General features: G+C 40.3%; 2 protein-coding genes across 9 annotated transcripts in view; both read right to left on the reverse strand.

Annotated features, from left to right (window-relative positions):
* Nucleotides 1-3,679, reverse strand: part of DMP1 (dentin matrix acidic phosphoprotein 1) — a 34,161-nt gene extending 30,482 nt beyond the window's left edge. For 2 of the 3 annotated variants that reach the window (XM_021100482.1, XM_021100481.1), the window contains exons 1-2: nucleotides 3,262-3,679; nucleotides 741-875 (exon numbers count right to left, since the gene is read on the reverse strand). The gene's annotated coding sequence lies outside the window, so the exon portion shown is untranslated. Of the gene's footprint in view, nucleotides 1-740; nucleotides 3,194-3,261 lie in introns of those variants that run through there. The other variant, XM_021100483.1, reaches the window with a different exon arrangement.
* Nucleotides 2,468-18,846, reverse strand: part of DSPP (dentin sialophosphoprotein) — a 126,088-nt gene continuing 109,709 nt past the window's right edge. For 4 of the 6 annotated variants that reach the window (XM_021100405.1, XM_021100404.1, XM_021100402.1 and 1 more), the window contains 5 exons: nucleotides 12,281-12,386; nucleotides 9,206-9,286; nucleotides 8,080-8,166; nucleotides 6,935-7,945; nucleotides 2,468-6,266 (listed from right to left, as the gene is read on the reverse strand). In XM_021100405.1, coding sequence (XP_020956064.1) covers nucleotides 4,344-6,266; nucleotides 6,935-7,945; nucleotides 8,080-8,166; nucleotides 9,206-9,256 — 3,072 coding nt within the window. In that variant the 5' untranslated portion in view covers nucleotides 9,257-9,286; nucleotides 12,281-12,386 and the 3' untranslated portion in view covers nucleotides 2,468-4,343. 6 annotated transcript variants of the gene reach the window in all.

Here is an 18,846-nt window from a genome sequence, read left to right on the forward strand (position 1 = left end):
GGGACCGTGCAAACCGACGGAAAACACACTGAGCCCGACGCACGGGGAATCTTAGGGCTTTATACCATTTTCTGAGCTGCATGAGTGCCCCATAGGAATTGACTCATTTTCCTCTTTCTTTCTTTCTTATTTTCTTATTTTTCTTTTAGCATATGAACCCAAGAGCCCTGCTCAGAGGGAGAGGTCGGGAACCCTGAGTTGCTGGCTCGTTTCAATCTCTAGAGGATTTGTCTGCAAGCAGCAGTGGATGGATCACTGTGAGAACACGATAATATTTTCATCTGTGACTGAATATTCTAGTCTGTTTCTGCTCCTTTTAGGGAGAGGAAAATTGTTCCTGGTTATTTTGGTCTGAAGTCTTTCAGAACTTCCATTACAAACCATAAAGCAAGTCCGACTTCTGAGAAATTCCATTGCAATTAATAATTTTAAATGTATATTTACATGGTGAGGTATGGAATCTCTCTACTCTCTAAAGGTCATCTTTTTATATTCTATTTTTAAAAATAAGTTTATGACGAAAAGAACCTGACTACATTTCCTGATTTGTGATATGAGCAAGTATGGAGGGACTACCTGGGTCAGGTGGGAAGGAGAAGATGAGCTGTGAGAGCCAGTTTTAAGGTTATGTATCCAGTCATATGAAGAGTAACCCAGGCAACCAAAAGGAAGCCTTGCTATCCCAGCAAATTCTCCAGCACCATCATGACAGCCTCTTGTTCAAAAGATGGCAACGTTACCTCAGCTCTTTTCCTGCAGCACAGAAAGCCATGGCCACCATCACTCTCCCCGCACACGTCTAGAGATACGTCACTATTTCTTTGCTTTGTTTTGTTTAAACCACCGCCTCATAAGTGGGAAAGGAACTTCGAGATCTATAAGGAGAAAAGTGAATGTGAAAAGTCAACATAAACTGATTACTACAGTCGTAATGTTTATAATGCTTTTCTAAACCAACGGCTTTTGCATCTTTTTTTACTGCAACCAGTGGTATACACAGTCTTAGACGTATTGGTGTATGTAGGAATATACAGATAAATAGCATCAAGTTTCACAAAACGTTACACTCAATGCACTCAGGAGTCTTCTCTTTTATTCTTTCATTTTACCAAATGCTGGTCGTGAGTCACTGCACTGATATCATAACCTACTATAGAGTGGCAAAAAAATAATGCTTTCATGGTCAGTCTTAGCAGATAGTTCACTAACCTTTATTCCAAAATATTAGCTAAAAGCAATTTTGTTCTCTAATGTCAGACTTTTTATGTACAAAGGCTCTACTCTTTTTTTTTGGGGGGGGGGGAGATTTTTAGGGCCACATGGAAGTTCCCAGGGGTCAAATCGGAGCTATAGCTGCTGGCCTACACCACAGCCACAGCAACAGGGGATCGGAGCCACATCTCCAACCTCCACCACAGCTCACAGCAACGCCAGATCCTTAACCCACTGAGCAAGGCCAGGGATCGAACCCGCATACTCATGGATACTAGTTGGATTCATTATTGCTGAGCCACAATGGTAATTCCCAAAGGATCTACTCTTGAGTCTTTTTTTCTTTTTCTTTTCTTTTTTTTTTTTTGCTTTTTAGGGCCATACCCATGGCACATGGAGGTTCCCAGGCTAGAGCTGTAGCCACTGGCCTACCCCACAGCCACAGCAATGCCAGATTTGAGCTGCTCACAGCAGTGCTGGATCCCCAACCCACTAAATGAGGTCAGGGACCGAACCCATATCCTCATGGATAATAGTTGGATTCGTTTCCATTGAGCCACAGTGGGAACTCCCTGAGACACTCTTTTGGAGGGTTTCCTTCATGTTTGCCTTGAAGGTCCAGAGGTCAATGCGGATGTGATTCCTCGTCCTTCGCCGTTTCTGACGTCAGCCCCAGAGGCTGAACATCTCCTCCACCCCAGAAACACTCTCCAAGGGAAATCTTTATAAGAACTGGCTGGAAATTTATCCAGCTTGACTCAGGTGGCACCTGGGGAGACTCTCATTGGACTAGAAATGGCTTAGAAAGTGGCACAAAAATAGGGACAGATTAAACACCTCAGGCATTTCATAAAATGATATACGACACAGTCGTGAAAAAAGAATGTCAGTCTGTGTGTAATGAACCAATATTCAAGGTCTAGTCTTAGGTTAAAAAGAGTAAATTAAGTACGCAATGTATAATAAACTTCCATGTGTCTTTAAAACACTGTCTTACATGTGCATAGACTATTTCTGGAAAGTTCCATAAGATATTAGTAATAGGATTAGTGATTGCTTTTGGCAAAGAGAACTAGAGGCCTGGGAGTCTAGGGTGATGGAGATTTCATATTTTGGTATAACTTTTCATAGCATTTGAAATTCTCATTTTGCGTATATACACACATTACTTTTTCAATTAAATGTAGCAAATTTTTTAAAAATATAATGGAGGAAGGAAGCACTTGCAAAATCATTAAGATGAAGGGAGTCTTCCTTGAAAAAGTCATATAAACAGATGTTTATTATAGCACCAAAATTATCTCTCTAATTTACATGTCATATAATTTACAAAGAGTTTCACATCCATTGCCTGACATAGTGCTCACGACAACCTTTTGAAATAGGGGGACAGTTCCTAGAAGCCACAGTTTATAAATGGGAAAATGAAAACAAAAAACCCTGAAGCCTAAAGGAGTTAAAAATCTAGAGCATATATAATTACTGAAAGATTAAAGAAAGAAATTTGGAGTCATTTATGTGATTGTGATATATAGATTGTGTTTATATTATTATGAGCCACCAAGTAGTTTATAAAAAGAAGTATTTTTAAAGCCTTTAGAAATAGTACTTGCAATATTGGTCTCTTGCATAAAGGAAGAAGGAGGCAAAAAAAAGAAGCCTACTGAAACTCTTTGTGTAAAATATGCCTAATATTAGAACATAAATTGTCATAAATGACTGGTTGAAAATAAACAGTAAAAATGTTTCATTCATGGGGAGTTCCCATCGTGGTGCAGCGGAAACGAATCTGACTAGGAACCATGAGGTTACAGGTTCAATCCCTGACCTCTCTTAGGGAGTTAAGGATCCAGTGTTGTACTAAGCCGTGGTGTAGGTCACAGACGCAGCTCAGATCTGGTGTTGTGGTGGCTGTGGCATAGGCTTGCAGCTATAGCTCTGATTCGACCCCTCTGGCCTGGGAACCTCCATATGCTGCAGGTGTGGCCCTAGAAAGACAAAAACAAAACAAAACAAACAAACAAAAAACTTCACCATATAGAATTTTACCTTTAAATTAGAACAAATCTAAGATAATTACCTAAGTGAAAAAAGAGAGAAATTATAAATCATCACTGCTAAATGTTGACTAATACCCCAGAAGTTGATAGCCACTGTCACTGTATCTCCCAGAGTCCCCAGACAAGTCAGATTTACACCTCCTGTCCCTGAGTAACTATTCATGACACCCCTTTCACTCTCAAGGGTATCCTAGTTTGGGTGATACATTTTATCCCCATTCTATTAAATATTACACTCCAGGCTCACACACTTTTAAGACCCTCACGTTCTAAGGTTAGGACTTCATCTCAGAAAGAAGAACTACCGTCATTCAGGCAAAAATCTGAAGAACCCATGTTCAGATTTTAGCTGCATATATGACTCAAATAAAAAAAGAGTAGTTTGTAAATCATTACCCACCAGCAACTGTTGGCTTTATTAAAGAGATTCATAGTGAGAAGGGAGCCTCAGAATTTCCATAATTTGTAATTACTCTATTCACTAATTACAAGGATTATTCCCATGGTCCATGTAGTTAAATCATTGCTGTGACTTTTTTCCTGTTAGAGGTGTATTTCTTCCTTAGAACAAGCAAATGAATCGTAGCCAAGCTGGAGATAATGGTAACAGCATCCTTTACTCAGCAGGTAAGCAGACCATCTATTCATAATAGGTAATTACTGAAAGATTAAGGCAGTGCCATAGGTTGTTTATAAGACAGTTTTACTTGCTACCTTCTCTAAAGCACTTGGCATTAAAATCGAAGTTACTTAGTAGAGGATTACTTGAGGTTTTCTGTGTAAAGTATTAAAGAATATTTTATTTGTTCTTCTGTGTTTACATTTACACTTTTAAAGAAATCCTTTTAGAATATATTTAACATGCACGTACACAGTCAGATTCTCCCTCTGAGGGTGTTGAGACTTGGTTCTGAATCTGACAATTTGACTATCTCCGTGTATCTGTGAATGTGTGGTTGTGTATGTGTCTTCTCTTTGCTTCTCTCCTTTCTTTACATCCTGGATCTTTATTTCCTATTAATTACCCACCAGACTTTTCACAAAAGGAGCCTTGTGAGTTTTTCCTTAGTTCTAATCATCACTGGTTGAGTGATTGCTGTCACTGCCTTCACTGTCACTGCTACTGTCGCTATCACTTCCATTGTTGTCGCCATTACCAGCCTTGCTCTTGCTGTCACCTTCATCGCTACTGTCAGATGCACTGTCACTGCTGTCACTACTGTCACTGCTGTCACTACTGTCACTGCTGTCACTGCTGTCATTACTGTCACTGTCACTGCTGTCACTACTGTCACTGCCATCGCTGCTGTCACTGTCACTGCTATCACTACTGTTACTGTCGTCACTACTGTCACTATCACTGCTGTCACTGCTGTCATTGTCGCTGCTGTCACTACTGTCACTGCTATCACTACTGTCGCTGCTGTCACTGCTGTCACTACTGTCTGATTTGCTGTCACTGCTGTCACTGTCACTGCTGTCACTGCTGTCACTGCTGTCACTACTGTCACTGTCTGATTTGCTGTCACTGCTGTCACTACTGTCTGATTTGCTGTCGCTGTCACTGCTATCACTGCTATCACTACTGTCTGATTTGCTGTCACTGCTGTCACTGCTGTCGCTGCTATCACTGCTGTCACTGCTATCACTGCTGTCACTGTCTGATTTGCTGTCGCTGCTGTCGCTGCTGTCACTGCTGTCACTACTGTCTGATTTGCTGTCACTGCTGTCACTACTGTCTGATTTGCTGTCACTGCTGTCGCTGCTATCACTGCTGTCACTGCTATCACTGCTATTACTACTGTCTGATTTGCTGTCATTGCTGTCGCTGCTATCACTGCTGTCACTACTGTCCGATTTGCTGTCACTGCTGTCACTACTGTCTGATTTGCTGTCACTGCTGTCGCTGCTATCACTGCTGTCGCTGCTATCACTGCTGTCACTACTGTCCGATTTGCTGTCACTGCTATCACTGCTGTCACTACTGTCTGATTTGCTGTCACTGCTGTCGCTGCTGTCACTGCTGTCACTACTGTCTGACTTGCTATCACTGCTGTCACTGCTGTCGCTGCTGTCTGATTTGCTCTCACTGCTATCGCTGCTGTCACTGCTGTCTGATTTGCTGTCACTACTATCACTGCTGTCACTACTGTCACTGCTGTCGCTGCTGTCACTGCTGTCGCTGCTGTCTGATTTGCTGTCACTGCTGTCTGATTTGCTGTCACTGCTGTCACTACTGTCGCTGCTGTCACTGCTGTCACTACTGTCACTGCTATCACTGCTGTCACTGCTGTCTGATTTGCTGTCACTGCTGTCACTACTGTCGCTGCTGTCACTGCTGTCACTACTGTCACTGCTTTCACTACTATCTGATTTGCTGTCACTGCTGTCACTACTCTCACTACTGTCATTGCTCTCACTGCTGTCGCTGCTGTCGCTGCTGTCGCTCTCACTGCTCTCACTGCTCTGGCTGCTCTCTGATTCAGCTTTGCTGCTGCCTGATTTGCCACTGTCATCGCTCCCATTGTCACCATTGCCATCACTGTCACTATCATTCGCATCTGATGTGTTATCCTCCTCAGCTTCTTCTTTGGAGTCACTGTCATTGCCATTATCATCTGATTCATCAGAGTTATAAGAAGTATCTCCTCGGCTACTGTGGTTATTATCACCTTCAGAATTGGCATCATCACTGCCATTAGACTCCTCACTGCTGTTGGGATCATCTCCTTGCATGGATTTACCATCAAACTCATAACTGTCGTATCCTTCACTGTTACTGTCGCTATGTGTTTTGCTGGGTCCAGGCTTATTTCCGGGTTCTGATTTGGGGCCAGGTCTTTGCATGATGTCAGCCTCGCCTTGTGTCTTGACACTTCCTTTGCCCACAATCATTCCATGTTGGCCTTTACTCTCTCTGTCTTCACTGACTTTCCCAGCCTCTTTGGTGATATTGCTTCTGTTGCCACTGCGGGGAGCTGCAATTTCTATTCCCTATGGAAAGATGGAGAAAAGATGATTAATTAGTGAATGTTATGCTACAAAATCGCATTGGTCTGAGGAAGACTGACTGGAGAAAGTGGCTAGAGAACAGGAGTTCAGCTTCCAGTACTTGAGAAACATCTGTCTGTGAAAATGTGCTTTATTCAATACTTGAAAGTACTCTGGTGTTTAGATTATAGACAATCCCACTCATGTTTGTACCTAGTAGCAACTTTTGTAAAGGTGCATGGTGTGTAAATTATTTATGTAAGACTCTAAAAGAACTGTAACCAAGTTTTCAGAAGTGTGTGCTTTGTAAAATTGTTCTACATCAAAGTCTAGTAAGGACTCCAGCTTCCCCACTAAACATTCAAGTAATTTAGGTGCAAAAACACATGACCATGGAGTTCCCATTGTAGCACAACGGGATCGGCGTTGTCTCTGCAGTGCCAGGACACCTGTTTGATCCCTGGCCAGGCACAGTGGGTTCAAGGATCCAACTGCACAAAACTGCAGTTCAGATCTGATCCCTGGCCCAGGAATTTCATATGTTGCGCGGCGGCCAAAAAAGAAAAAACAAATACGTTGACTGTTTGTCATGATTTATTTTCATGCTACCACCAGGGAAGGAAGGGGAGAATTTAAACCGCTTTTGAAAGAAATCAGCTTCATAAACTAACCTTATCTTGGCTCTTCCCAATAGCAAGGGGCTCTGATATTGCAGTGACTCCATTTGCCACAGCTTTGGTTTCTCTCTGATTGGGTTTCTGGGTGTCCTCTATCCTTTGGCTACGGCTTTCTCCTGGAATATTGTCAGAATCTTCCTCACTCTTGGAGGTGTTGTCTCCGTCAGTGGCATGGGCAGCTTCTTTGTGCCCAGGGCCCTCATCTTCACTACTAATTGAATTTTGACCTAAGCTATGGTCGTCGTCCTCCTCCTCCGCCTCCTCCTCTCCATGACTCGGATTCTCCTGGCCCTTGCTGGTATCAGCAGTCCTCTCTCCATTCCCCGTTTCTTCACCTTCATCGTCCCCAGAGCCCTTGTCTTCCTCTTCATCTGCTCCATTCCCACTGGGACTGCCATCAGAATTATCCAGGCCAGCAAATTCTCTATTGCCAGCTCCACTTCCCCCAGATGTTACCCCTGTCTCTTCATTCCCATTTATCTCACCTTCTCCTGGAGGTGTTGTTTCACTTACATCTCCCCCATTTCTACAGAAATTCCCATTTATTTCATCTTCATGACCTATACTGTTATTGCTTCCAGCTACTTGATATCTATCTTCCGGGACCACAGTGGCATTCTCACTCTGACTTGCATTTCCAACATCCTCGTTTTTTGAATTCTTATCAGTAACCCCATTAACATGGCTCCCATTTGCTGTGCCAGTGTTGTCAAGAATGCTGACTTGCCCTCTGAGGCCATTTGCGGGGCTGCTGTCCCCTCGTCCATGGAGCCCATCGTGGCCATATGGTTCTGGTTGTCCTGCGTCCCCATTCGGATCCTCCGTGTTCTCTTCTTTGTTTGCTAACATGGGACGTGCAGAAGAACTGTTCCCTCCCACGTCTGCCCACTCAGAGCCATTTCTCTCTCCTTTGTAACCATCTTTGGTATCCTGCTGCCTTCCTATGTCATGGTCATGCATGGGGATGCCACTTCCTTTGGTGGTATCATTGGCATTTAACTCATCCTGGAAAAGAGAAACAATTCAAAACAAATTGTGGACATCAGCTTAAAGGAAGGCAAACTGAAAAGATGAGCATCAATTGCTTGTAAGTTCACGGAATCTAAAAACAGCTTAGAAACGCATTATACATCCTATACCTGTACTGGCGCTTTCGATTTTGCTAGAAGATTTAAGTTCACACTTTTGTCAATGGCATGCCTCTCCAATGGCTTGATTTGAGGAACCTACAAAAGTGAAAATACTGGATTTGAAGATATTCTTATTGCACGTGTGCACACGCACACACACACACACCTTTCCCTAAATGAAGAAAAACAGATATAACATGAAGGCCAAACTATGATCTATTTGGGCAGAAAAGAGAAGTGTCTTCTTAGAGTGCTTATGAGAATTTAGACATGGCACACAGATATTGTTCATAACAGTTACCAATTTTATTGAAGTATTAACCAGACCACTTACCTCAACTGTAAAAAGGGAAGAGTCTTTTATAAAAACGAGGAGAGAACCTTGGTGTTTCTTGCGATAGCTCCACACCCACTTAAGTATATACTCCTGGCCCAAACCCAAGAGAACAGCAGGTCTGACCAGAGCCAGGACAGAAGCGAAGGTAAGTACTTCGTAGAAGTGCTATGCTACTTTTTCAGGAGCACAATGGAAACAGTTGAGAGATTTCTTAACCAAATAAATACCAAAGTGCTTGGTATTATGAAAACACACCAAAATATTAACCATAGCAGCTGGCTAATACAATTACAAATGCTTTGATTTTCCTAATTTTTCTTTGTGGGTGTTTATCTGTATATTAATTTTCCACAGGGAGCATATAGGAAAAAAACTCTCTGAATGAAACATTGGTTTTTCCCTTTGTTGAAAAAAAAATGATTTATTTCCTATTTTTCTTTCCTGAAAACTTCTTAATCAATACTGGCTTCATTGCTATTAGAATGAAATTCATAGGACATGAGGAAAGATGGACAGTCTCCATGGCTCCTGAACATTAAATGTAAATTAATCTGAATGAACTTTAAAAGTCATAATCCTTCCAACAAGCCAAGAGTTTCAATGGGAAAAATGGGAGCATGACTTGGAGTGCATATTTGGTTTTGTTGAGACTCCCAAATATATCTTGTCAAGTCTTTCATGCAAATCTAAAAGTTTAGGCTCCACTGATCTGAAAGGCTTCCAGGAAGTCATATCAAATAGTGTTAGCTTAAAAGAGAGAGCAAAGTAAGAAGGTTTTTTTGAGGAAGGCATACTTACTGGAATGGCCCATGCTATTGCCCAAATGCAAAAATATATAATTATCTTCATTTTCTTTAGGAATATTAATCAGCGGCTGTTCTGGCAGAAAAAAAAAAAAGAATAGCACAAAATTACTTAGAAAGCAAAAGATGATAGCCCTACAATGTATTACTTTGATCCGTAAGCATTTGCCATTTTCCTAGGTGAGGAGCACACATCCAGCAGGAGAAGAAGCTGCCCAGACTTAATGTTCCTGAACACACCTGGAGCGTTCACAGAGACGAACAAGGCACCACCAAGCTCAGCATGGATGGAGCTACCTAGACCCTGGCTGCCTTTGCCATTAAAGGGGTACAGCCAGGTGCTGACAGAAGCCATAACTATAACCTTCTGCTTCTACTGTGCTGACGGCAATAACATCTCTTCGGAATAGTTTTAAGCAAGTATCAGCTAATTCTATTAAGATCGTGCTTAAAAGATGAAGCTCTTTTCATCCCCATTCCAAATCCATACAGTCGGACTTTACTAGACTGTAAGGGAAGGAAATTTCCAGCATGAAGACGCCCAGGTCGGTGGAAAGAATGTGGGGTTTGGATTCAGAGACCTCCTGGGTTCCAATTCTGCCTTTGCTACTTGATGTGTGAGCTTAAAGAATTTAAGGAGTTCTATTAAGCATTCGAGTCCTCCGTCTGGAGTAATTAATAATACCCACACTTTGGGATTATCTCAATTATCTTAGCAGAAGAAATTTCTCTGAGAGGTCTTTTCTGACTCCACGTTAAAGGGCAGGTGGTGTCTCTCTCTCTCCTCATCACACCCGGCAGCTTCTGCACGTCACGCTGGTAGCACTGCCCTGTTTCCACGGTTTAACAACAGCCTGGTTAAGTGTACGTCCCCCCACCAACCCCACTGAGAGCTCCTGAGGTCCAAAGGCTTGGTGATCACTGCCTTTCAAAACATGACACAGAAAAAGACTTTTGGGGAATGTTGTTGATGAATAAATACTTAGGAGTATAAGCAACGGGTTGCGCTTTTCCGGGTATTCAGCAATCTCTTAACACATGACAGTGATTATTATGTGGGAGTTTTAAACCCATGATCCTGCATTCCTGTTAGAGCGCACAGTCAGACATGTATACGCATTTTGATACATCGGAAGAGACAGACATGGAGTTCATGAGACTCAAAATTTTAAATTGCTATTTTCTACAAGTTGGATTTCTTGACGTAATGATGCTCTTACTACAGGAAAGAAGGGAGAATTTTACTTTTATTTCATGTACTCCCCCTGGGTTTATACTTTATAATGCAGGATGTCATAAGACAGCCTCGATTGAATTTAATGTTGACAGTGGAAGCCTAATAAAACCTCAGCGGCTATCAACTGTCTTTGAAGTACTGGCATTTTTCACAGGAGAGAGGATCCAGTTCCAGAGCTACTGAGAGGAAAAAAATGTGCTTACTCGTATAGCTGTTCAGCAGAAAGCCAAAGGTAGCTAGTCCGCCTTCAAAAATGCTATAGATTTTAAGCAGAGCTGAGGTGACGCCAGGACAGTAGAAGGCAGAGTCCTGGGGCACACACGTCGACGTGCAGCTGTTTGGTGAGCAGAGGCTGGGCTGTACTTTGCCGTCCCAACCTAATTATTAGATAGACCCTGCCGAGGGCCAGTCTACACTCTGGTTTGGAGGGAACGGGGTGTCCTGGAAAGGTACCTACAGTGAAGGCCAGGGTTTTGTGCAGCCCATTTCTAAACTGCAACACAGCAATGTGGCCGCGATAGCCTTCCTTCAGCTCCACTCAGAAGGGCCGCACTACACACAGTGCTGCTCGCCCTGTAGCCCCGGGTTAGAAGACGCTTGAAAGATGACTATAGAAAGGGCCTCGATTTTGTCAGCCTGAAAGCAGAAATGTGTGAACCCCCTTCAGATGATTTCGTGAAACCATCTGAGATTTTACTTAGTTCATTGGAACGAAATGAGATTTTACGTAGTTAATTTGAATAGGTTAATAAAACCTTGAAAAACAAAATTAAAGTCCTGTTTCAAAAGCTCAAGGTAAATATTTTAAATCTGAGTTACCCGATTGTTTCTCAAAACTGATCAAAACAACCAGATAATTATCGTTTTCACTTCAGTTTGCCAATATCAAACATGGTTTTTAGTAACATGTCTTTTATTTTCCAAATGTATCATTATGCCATATAAGACAGAAGAGGTATGTGAAAGAAATCAGAGTCTCTAGATATCCTAAATAGAAATATTTTAATCTAGTTTTAAACCCCTAATGTCAACTGGCAAAATAACAATAATAATATTTTTTTGGCCAAAGATTGCTTTTTCAGAGACCAAAAAATTAATGTAGACTGAGATTCATTCTTTGATTCAACAGACATTTGAAGGACTAATGTGGGCCAGATACTGAGCCCTGGGAACAGATATGAGCCCCACCTTCGTGGAGCTTATCAATAAGTAGACTAGCCAGACTCTGAAATAAGTGTAACGTAATGTGGTAAATCAAGCTCCCAAACCCATGTTTATTTCTTAATAGAGTCAGTGTTTACATGTTACTATTTGAAAGAGAAAGAGACTGTTTCTTTCCTTTTTCATTAAATCCTATCAAATCTTGCATTGCAAAGGTTAGGCTAAAAAAAAAAAAATGGCTTTAACTAGATTCAAGGTCCTTAAAGATGGTTTTTCTGGATAAAAAAATAACAGTAATGGAGCTTTAGAGAATTTTGCATAAAATATTCTAATCACTCATTCTGCTGTTAATAGATTAGATATAACATATGTGCTTCATCTTACATATACTTTTTTGACTGTTAGCAACTGAGATTTTAACATACTAGCTGTGAAAACAAATTTTATTCTTCAGTGATGCAATATTTTGCTAAGTGGAATTACCATCCCTTATCACATAACTTTCCATTATCTTTTAATACACAGCCTTGATTTGACAAGTCAAAAGGGAAGGAAAAACGTCTAATCACAAGGGTTATTCATTTCTTAAAATCACGTTGGCTTCTTCTCTGAAAGTGAATTTCATTCTAAAGGAATCAGTTGGTTCTGAGTAAAGAGAATGTTTCATCTTACCTTAAAAGCCTTCAAAGGGACTTTGAAAATCCAGGATTTTCTTATCTTTCTCTTTGAAGACTGAGAGTGGCACCCTGTCCTGGACTTTTGCGTGACAATTTTGTACCTGCCGAAATTTAAAGTCAGTTTGATAATTTTCTCAACCAATCACTGTTTAGGATCCTTGATATGGGGTTATAAAGTGTCACCGTGTCTATGAAGCACATAATAACGTCCCCCACTTCCTTCACTTGCTGATATGTATTTGCTCACTGAACCATTCGGTTCCAAAGGGACTAGACTTACTTTCACTTAATTAAATAGCTCCTGAGAGGCTGTTTTGCATCTTAAATATAGAGAATCAGTGTAACGTATCTAAAAAGAGCCACTTAAACTCTGTCACCCTGACATTTCTTGTCTTTCTAAGGTTGGCAATCTAAGAAAACTCTAGGTTTCTCTAGTAAATATGCTGCCTACTTAGGACCCCTATCATTCCTGAGGTAGGTATTAAAGTTTCTGTGCTATAATTCAAGAAACTGTCCACATGCAACAGCCTTAACGTTGCCTAAGGGGTCTTTAACAATCTAGAAATAGTAACTGCCATGAAATCTCTCTGACCTACATAAACAGTAATGCGAAGTTTAAAAATGTATCGATTTCGTATTCACACTAAATTGTTAAACTAGATATTCAAAATACCAAAACTTATTGTAAGGTAGCTGGATGTGCAAAAGTGCATACAGACAACAGATGTAGCTCTCAATCATCTCTATTACTTGTGCTGGCTGTGAAAGGTAAAATAGAAAACCAGACTGTAATTCCAGCAGAAGTTTTGGTACCCGAACTCACTGGACATACACTACAATGCAGGTAATCCCTAGGCCAGTTTTCCAATCCATGAGGTCAAAACCTTGACAGTTTGGTGAAGCTAACGTGGAAACAGTATGGAGATTCCTCAAAACCCTAAAAACAGAACTGCCACATGATCCGGCAATGCCACTCCTGGGCATCTATCCAGAGAAAGCCGTAATTTGAAAAGATGCAGGTACCCCTATGTTCATCACAGCACTATTTACAATGGTCAAGGCATGGAAACAACCTACATGTCCACTGACACAGGAATGGATAAAGAAGAGGTGGTACATACACGCAATGGAATATTAATCCGCCATAAAAAGAATGAAATAATGACATTTGCAGCAACATAGGTGGACCGAGAGATGATCATACTAAGTGAAGTAAATCAGAAAAAAACAAATACATACAAGATCACTTATAGGTGGAATCTCAAATACCACAATCTATGAAACGGAAACAGACTCATGGACATAGAGAACAGACTTGTGGCTGCCAAGGGGGTAGGGTGTGGGAAGGAAGGATTGGGAATTTGGGACTATTGTATACAGGATGGATAAACAACAAGATCCTACTGCATAGCACAGGGAACTATATTCAATATCCTGTGATAAGCCGTCATGGAAAGAATATACATATACACACATATATGTATAACTGAGTCACTTTGCTGTACAGAAATTAACATAACATTGTAAATCAACTATACTTCGATAAAATTTAAAAAGAAAATTTGACAGTCCAAAGTTCTGTACTTGTTCAGAATTGTCAGGAATATTTCGATTTTTTTAATGTCATGACATCACAGGGTGTGAATCAAGGAAGTAACTGCTACCCAAGAGTGGTAACTCCGGGAGTTATATAGAGGACTAATATTGGGGAAGCAGTGAGACTGACAGGGAGAGGAGGGGTGGAAAGAGGATTTGCCTGGAAGCTGCGTTTTCATAGCAAGCACTCCGTTTTTATTTAAATGGCACGTTCATGTGGGTGACTTAAAGGGCCTAACCAAATTGGAAGGAGTCTTAAGTCACTCCTGGGAGCAACACAACACATCACTCCCATACACATACTAGTGGCGGTTATGAACTGAACCTGCCTTCTGTTTCCTTTCATTTCAGTTAGCATGAATGTTCTGATCTTTTGCTAATTTTTCCCAGATTTCAGCAGAGGGTTGTAGAGTCACACCCTCAGCCTTTTTTCTAGATCTTTCTCTCCCGCCAGTGAATCTCTTAATTTTAACATCTTTTGCCATTTGGATAGGCAGAGATCTTTCAATATCATCAGGCCTTGGCTCCTTTCTCCTTCACAGTTCTTCTTGCAGTGAGTTTCTCTCCTCTTGCATTTTATTATAAATAGCTAGAAGAGGCCAAGCAGCATCTTCAACACTTGGCTCAAAAACTCCTGGGCTATATATCCAAGTTCATTGCTTACAAGTTCTGCTTTCCACATAACTGCAGAACACAATTCTGCTAAGCTTTCTGCCATGAGGATAACAAAAGTCCTTGTTCCTCCAAATTCCGACAATGCTTTTCTCACATCCTTCTGAGACCTCACTAGCAGCTTCTTTAACATCTATTTTTGTATTCTCAGTTTTCTAGGCTCTACCCACTGCCTAATTCCAAACATTTTAAGGATTTTTTATGGCAGCACCCCACTTCCATGTACCAAAATCTGTATTGCCTAACAATTTGCCAAGGATACCTTGGCTTTTAGAGGGCTCATTTGGCTAGGTTAGCCTCATCCAAATAACCTCTTTATCTCTGATTAGTAAACTCAGTCACACCTGCCAAATCCCTTCTGCCATATAATAGGACATAATCATGGAAATGAAATTTCATCACACTTACTTGTTCTTTCCACACTCAAAGGAGAGAGGATTAATCAAAGGAGAGGGTCATTGGGGGGGGTCATCTTAAAATTCTGCCTACCACACATTTTAGGCTACAAAGAAAGGAAATAGATCAATAGTTTCATAACCTAGGGGGAGGGGAGGGGGTGGAGGAAAGGGATTTTAAATGGTCATGAGGAAATTCTGTAGGTACTTTTCATTGTCTTAATTGTGATTATCTCATGGGTATGTGCATATGTCGAAACATCAAAATGTACACTTTATATATGTACACTTTATTGAGTATCAATTATACCTCAGTGATGCTATTAGGGGAAAAAGTAATGATCATATTTCAAATTCCATAAATTGAGAAGTTAAAACTATGGTTTTAATAAGGGCTCCCAAAAGGGAAACACAAACTTCAATTTATTGTGGAAAAAATTAACTAAAATTTAAGATCTGGACTCAGAAGTCCACATCAATTTATTAACTAAACACATTACCTATAAACCCTTAATTAGAATTATTCTTCTGTTCCTAAGGAAAGAGTTTGGGATGGAACTATTAATCTAGAGGTTACTCTGTTACCATGACTTTGAACTATCTGTCTTCCTGTTTTCTTAAATTTGGATAAACAGTAGCTGAGCCAAATGTCAAAACTAAGGCAAGAATAGCAATAGCAGTATAGGCACAGAGAAAATGTTCCAACTTGAATTATTTTAAGCTGACCCAAACTAGTTCACAAACCAGCAGAAGGCACATGAGTAGGTGTTCTGTGTGTCAGCAGATGTACGTCTCTGCTGGACATCTTTGATTGGCAAAAATCTTCAATTCAACTGCCCAATGGAATTAATGCAGTACAATTAAGAAAACAGATGTAATATTAATTTTTTATTTTTATTTATTTATTTTTTTTGTCTTTTGTCTTTTCAGGGCCACACCCGCGGCATATGGAGGTTCCCAGGCTAGGGGTCGAATCAGAGCTGTTGCTGCCAGCCTACACCACAGCCACAGGAACACCAGATCCGAGCTGCATCTGTGACCTACACCACACTCATGGCAACGCTGGATCCTTAACCCACTGAGCGAGGCCAGGGATCAAACCTGCAACCTCATGGTTCCTAGTCAGATTCGTTGCTGCTGCACCAAGATGGGAACTCCTAATATTAATTTTTTTAAAACAACCATAGTCTTTTAAAATGTGGTAACTATTGCTGCTGGATTCCTATTCCATTTCTACCAATGCTCTGATTGGCATAATGTTCTATGAAATATCTTATTTAAAGAAGACATTATAACGGAACCTCAAGTTGCAGACATGTCTGTTGGCCAGTCTGAGATTCCACTGGCTTAATATGACTGAGACACAACAACTTCCAGATCACATAATCTTTTCTTCTTATTAAAAAAAAAATCATTTCAATTTTTCTTCTTTCATGGGCATAAGTTTCACTTTCTCCAGACCTGTGCTCAGGTACTGAGAGCTAGTAGAGAGTAATGATATAGATCTGAAGCTTTGAAGTCAGATATATCTGGATCAAACCTCTGGCTTTTCCTATGTGACCATGGAAAAGTTACCTTATTTTTCTAAGATTCAGTTTCTTCATCTGTAAAATTAGGTTATAATAATAGCTAACACTCATCGAGCACTTGTAACAAGATATACCCCATACCCGGAGCCATCTAAGCCCATTATGTCATGTAGTCTTTAAATGATCGCACAAAATAAGACTGTTTATCTCCATCATAGGGATGAAGAAAGTGGGTCCTAAGGTAGCACAATCAATAAGAGAGAGAATTCAGATTTGAACCCCCAAATTCTGACTTCAGAACCTAGCTCGTAGCCACTGCACTAAATTAATCACCTCCTTCATAAGTACACAGTGAAGGTAACATATGGAAAACTGCTCACCGCTCAGGATACACATGACTCTTAACAGGGGAAGTTATTATGAATTTCATGGTTCTTTGCCAAGTCCTTCCCTTGTCACTGCCCAAACTTTCCTAGGGTTATTGAAAAAGTGGTGTCTTTTTCATAATAAATAAATGAATAAAATAAATTTTAAAACTTGACAGTTATTCTATGTAATACTCTAATTATTTATTTTTCTTGTCCTGTATGCTGAACCTCCTAACAGGCATGCCTGGTTCCAGTCTCTGTGCCCTGCTTCCAAATCTCTCACCCGATGCCAGTATGATCTTTCTGATACAAATAGAATCATGTCTCTATTTGACTCAAACTTTTCAGTGGCCCTTTAATCTGGTTTGAGACTTCTCAAACCATCCAGCTTCACCTTGGGCCACTCCCGTTTGAGAACCCTTGAGATGCTGGAAGATCACAGAGAAGCAGGGCCAAAGATGTGGTTGGGATCGTGTTGCCAGCCGGCTTGAATACATAGGACATGCCCTGTATATAAATGCCTTTTCCTGTTTCCTGTATTGACTTCGTCAGGGCTATCTCAAGGTCCTATATTCGGCTTTTCTCAATCACAAAAAGCTGTTGCCATTTTTCCACCGTAGTAATTGGTGCTTAAATCTATTAAATGGCAACACTACCTGAAAGTCCTTCCTCCACACATCTGTATAACCTAAGATGCTCTCTCCTGCAGGTTTGGCTGAGGGGAAAACCAAAATAGGGAGCTTAGAATTAAAACACATGTTTTTTCACACATAAAAGACGGTTCTTTGGCCAAAGATCCAAGTGATGAACAAGCAACCACCATTATTTAGTGACAGATTAATTCTCATGCTCTGAAAATCAGCCAATCAGCCTCACTCTTGTAACTGTGCTTCCAAAAGTTAGCAAATGAATGACAGCCCAAGCTACCAAACATTGGCCAGTCAGTGACAACCACATGTTTCTAGACAACAGCCAATCAATAAGGGCCTCATTCTAGTGGTTATTAGCATGTGCGCAAGCCAACCAATCATGGAACTCTCATTTCTGAAAGACTGTCCATCCGTGAAAGCCAAGGTTCCCAAAACATTAATTCAGTAATACTATGCCTTATAAATACAGCTCATTCTTGTAAGCAGAGGGGAAGTTCATAATCTTACATCAGATACTGAGTACTATTTATTGTTCACAAATTTGCAATTCTCTCAACAGTTCAACCTCTGTTTACAGCTAGTTATGAGTTCTGATTTGTGAAAGACAAACACATCGTCACTACTATGATTTTATCAAACTTAATTTTTTCATTTCTTGTTGTGATTGCTCTTTAATTTGTGTATATTTGAGTTCCTGAATGCCAAAACACAGGTCAGTGAACATTTATTAAATAAAGAAAAAATCCTTGGGAAATTCTCTGTGCAGTTCCCATTTGCTGACTTGATGTTTTTAAAAATGATGGAAAGGCAGGTACAAATCAGCATAAAATAATAACTAAACATAAGAAATACATCATTTCCTCAACTACTGCCAAAGATGTGATAAAATAATACATTTTTGTAAGACATTCAGATGAGAAAGATAAAATAATCACAGCAGAAATTGTAACAGCTTTCCATTATGAATTATCATCAGCCTTCAGCTCAAATAACTGTTAGAATGTGCTGCTACCAGAAGTATTTTCTGATCCCAAAATTACAAGTAAGTTATTAGGATGAAATCAACTACAATAATAAAAAATGTAATAGTTCCATTCACTGTCACAGAGCTTATGGAAGACCTAATGCCTTATCATTTTACAACATAGCTATGGATGCAACTTACCATAATGTGGAAAACATGTTCCCTTTGCTGTACAATACCTTTCTCGTGAAAAAGTGTTAATTATACAGCTATTATGAGTAAAATCTGTTCCAGATGAGACTTCAGAGTGATTCTATTATTGTGGTAAGAGTTAATGAGAAAAATTGTACTGCTTTTGGTGGCAATAATAGGAATACAAATTTTGGT

This window comes from Sus scrofa, chromosome 8 (genome assembly GCF_000003025.6).
Source record: "Sus scrofa isolate TJ Tabasco breed Duroc chromosome 8, Sscrofa11.1, whole genome shotgun sequence".
NCBI lineage: Eukaryota > Metazoa > Chordata > Mammalia > Artiodactyla > Suidae > Sus > Sus scrofa.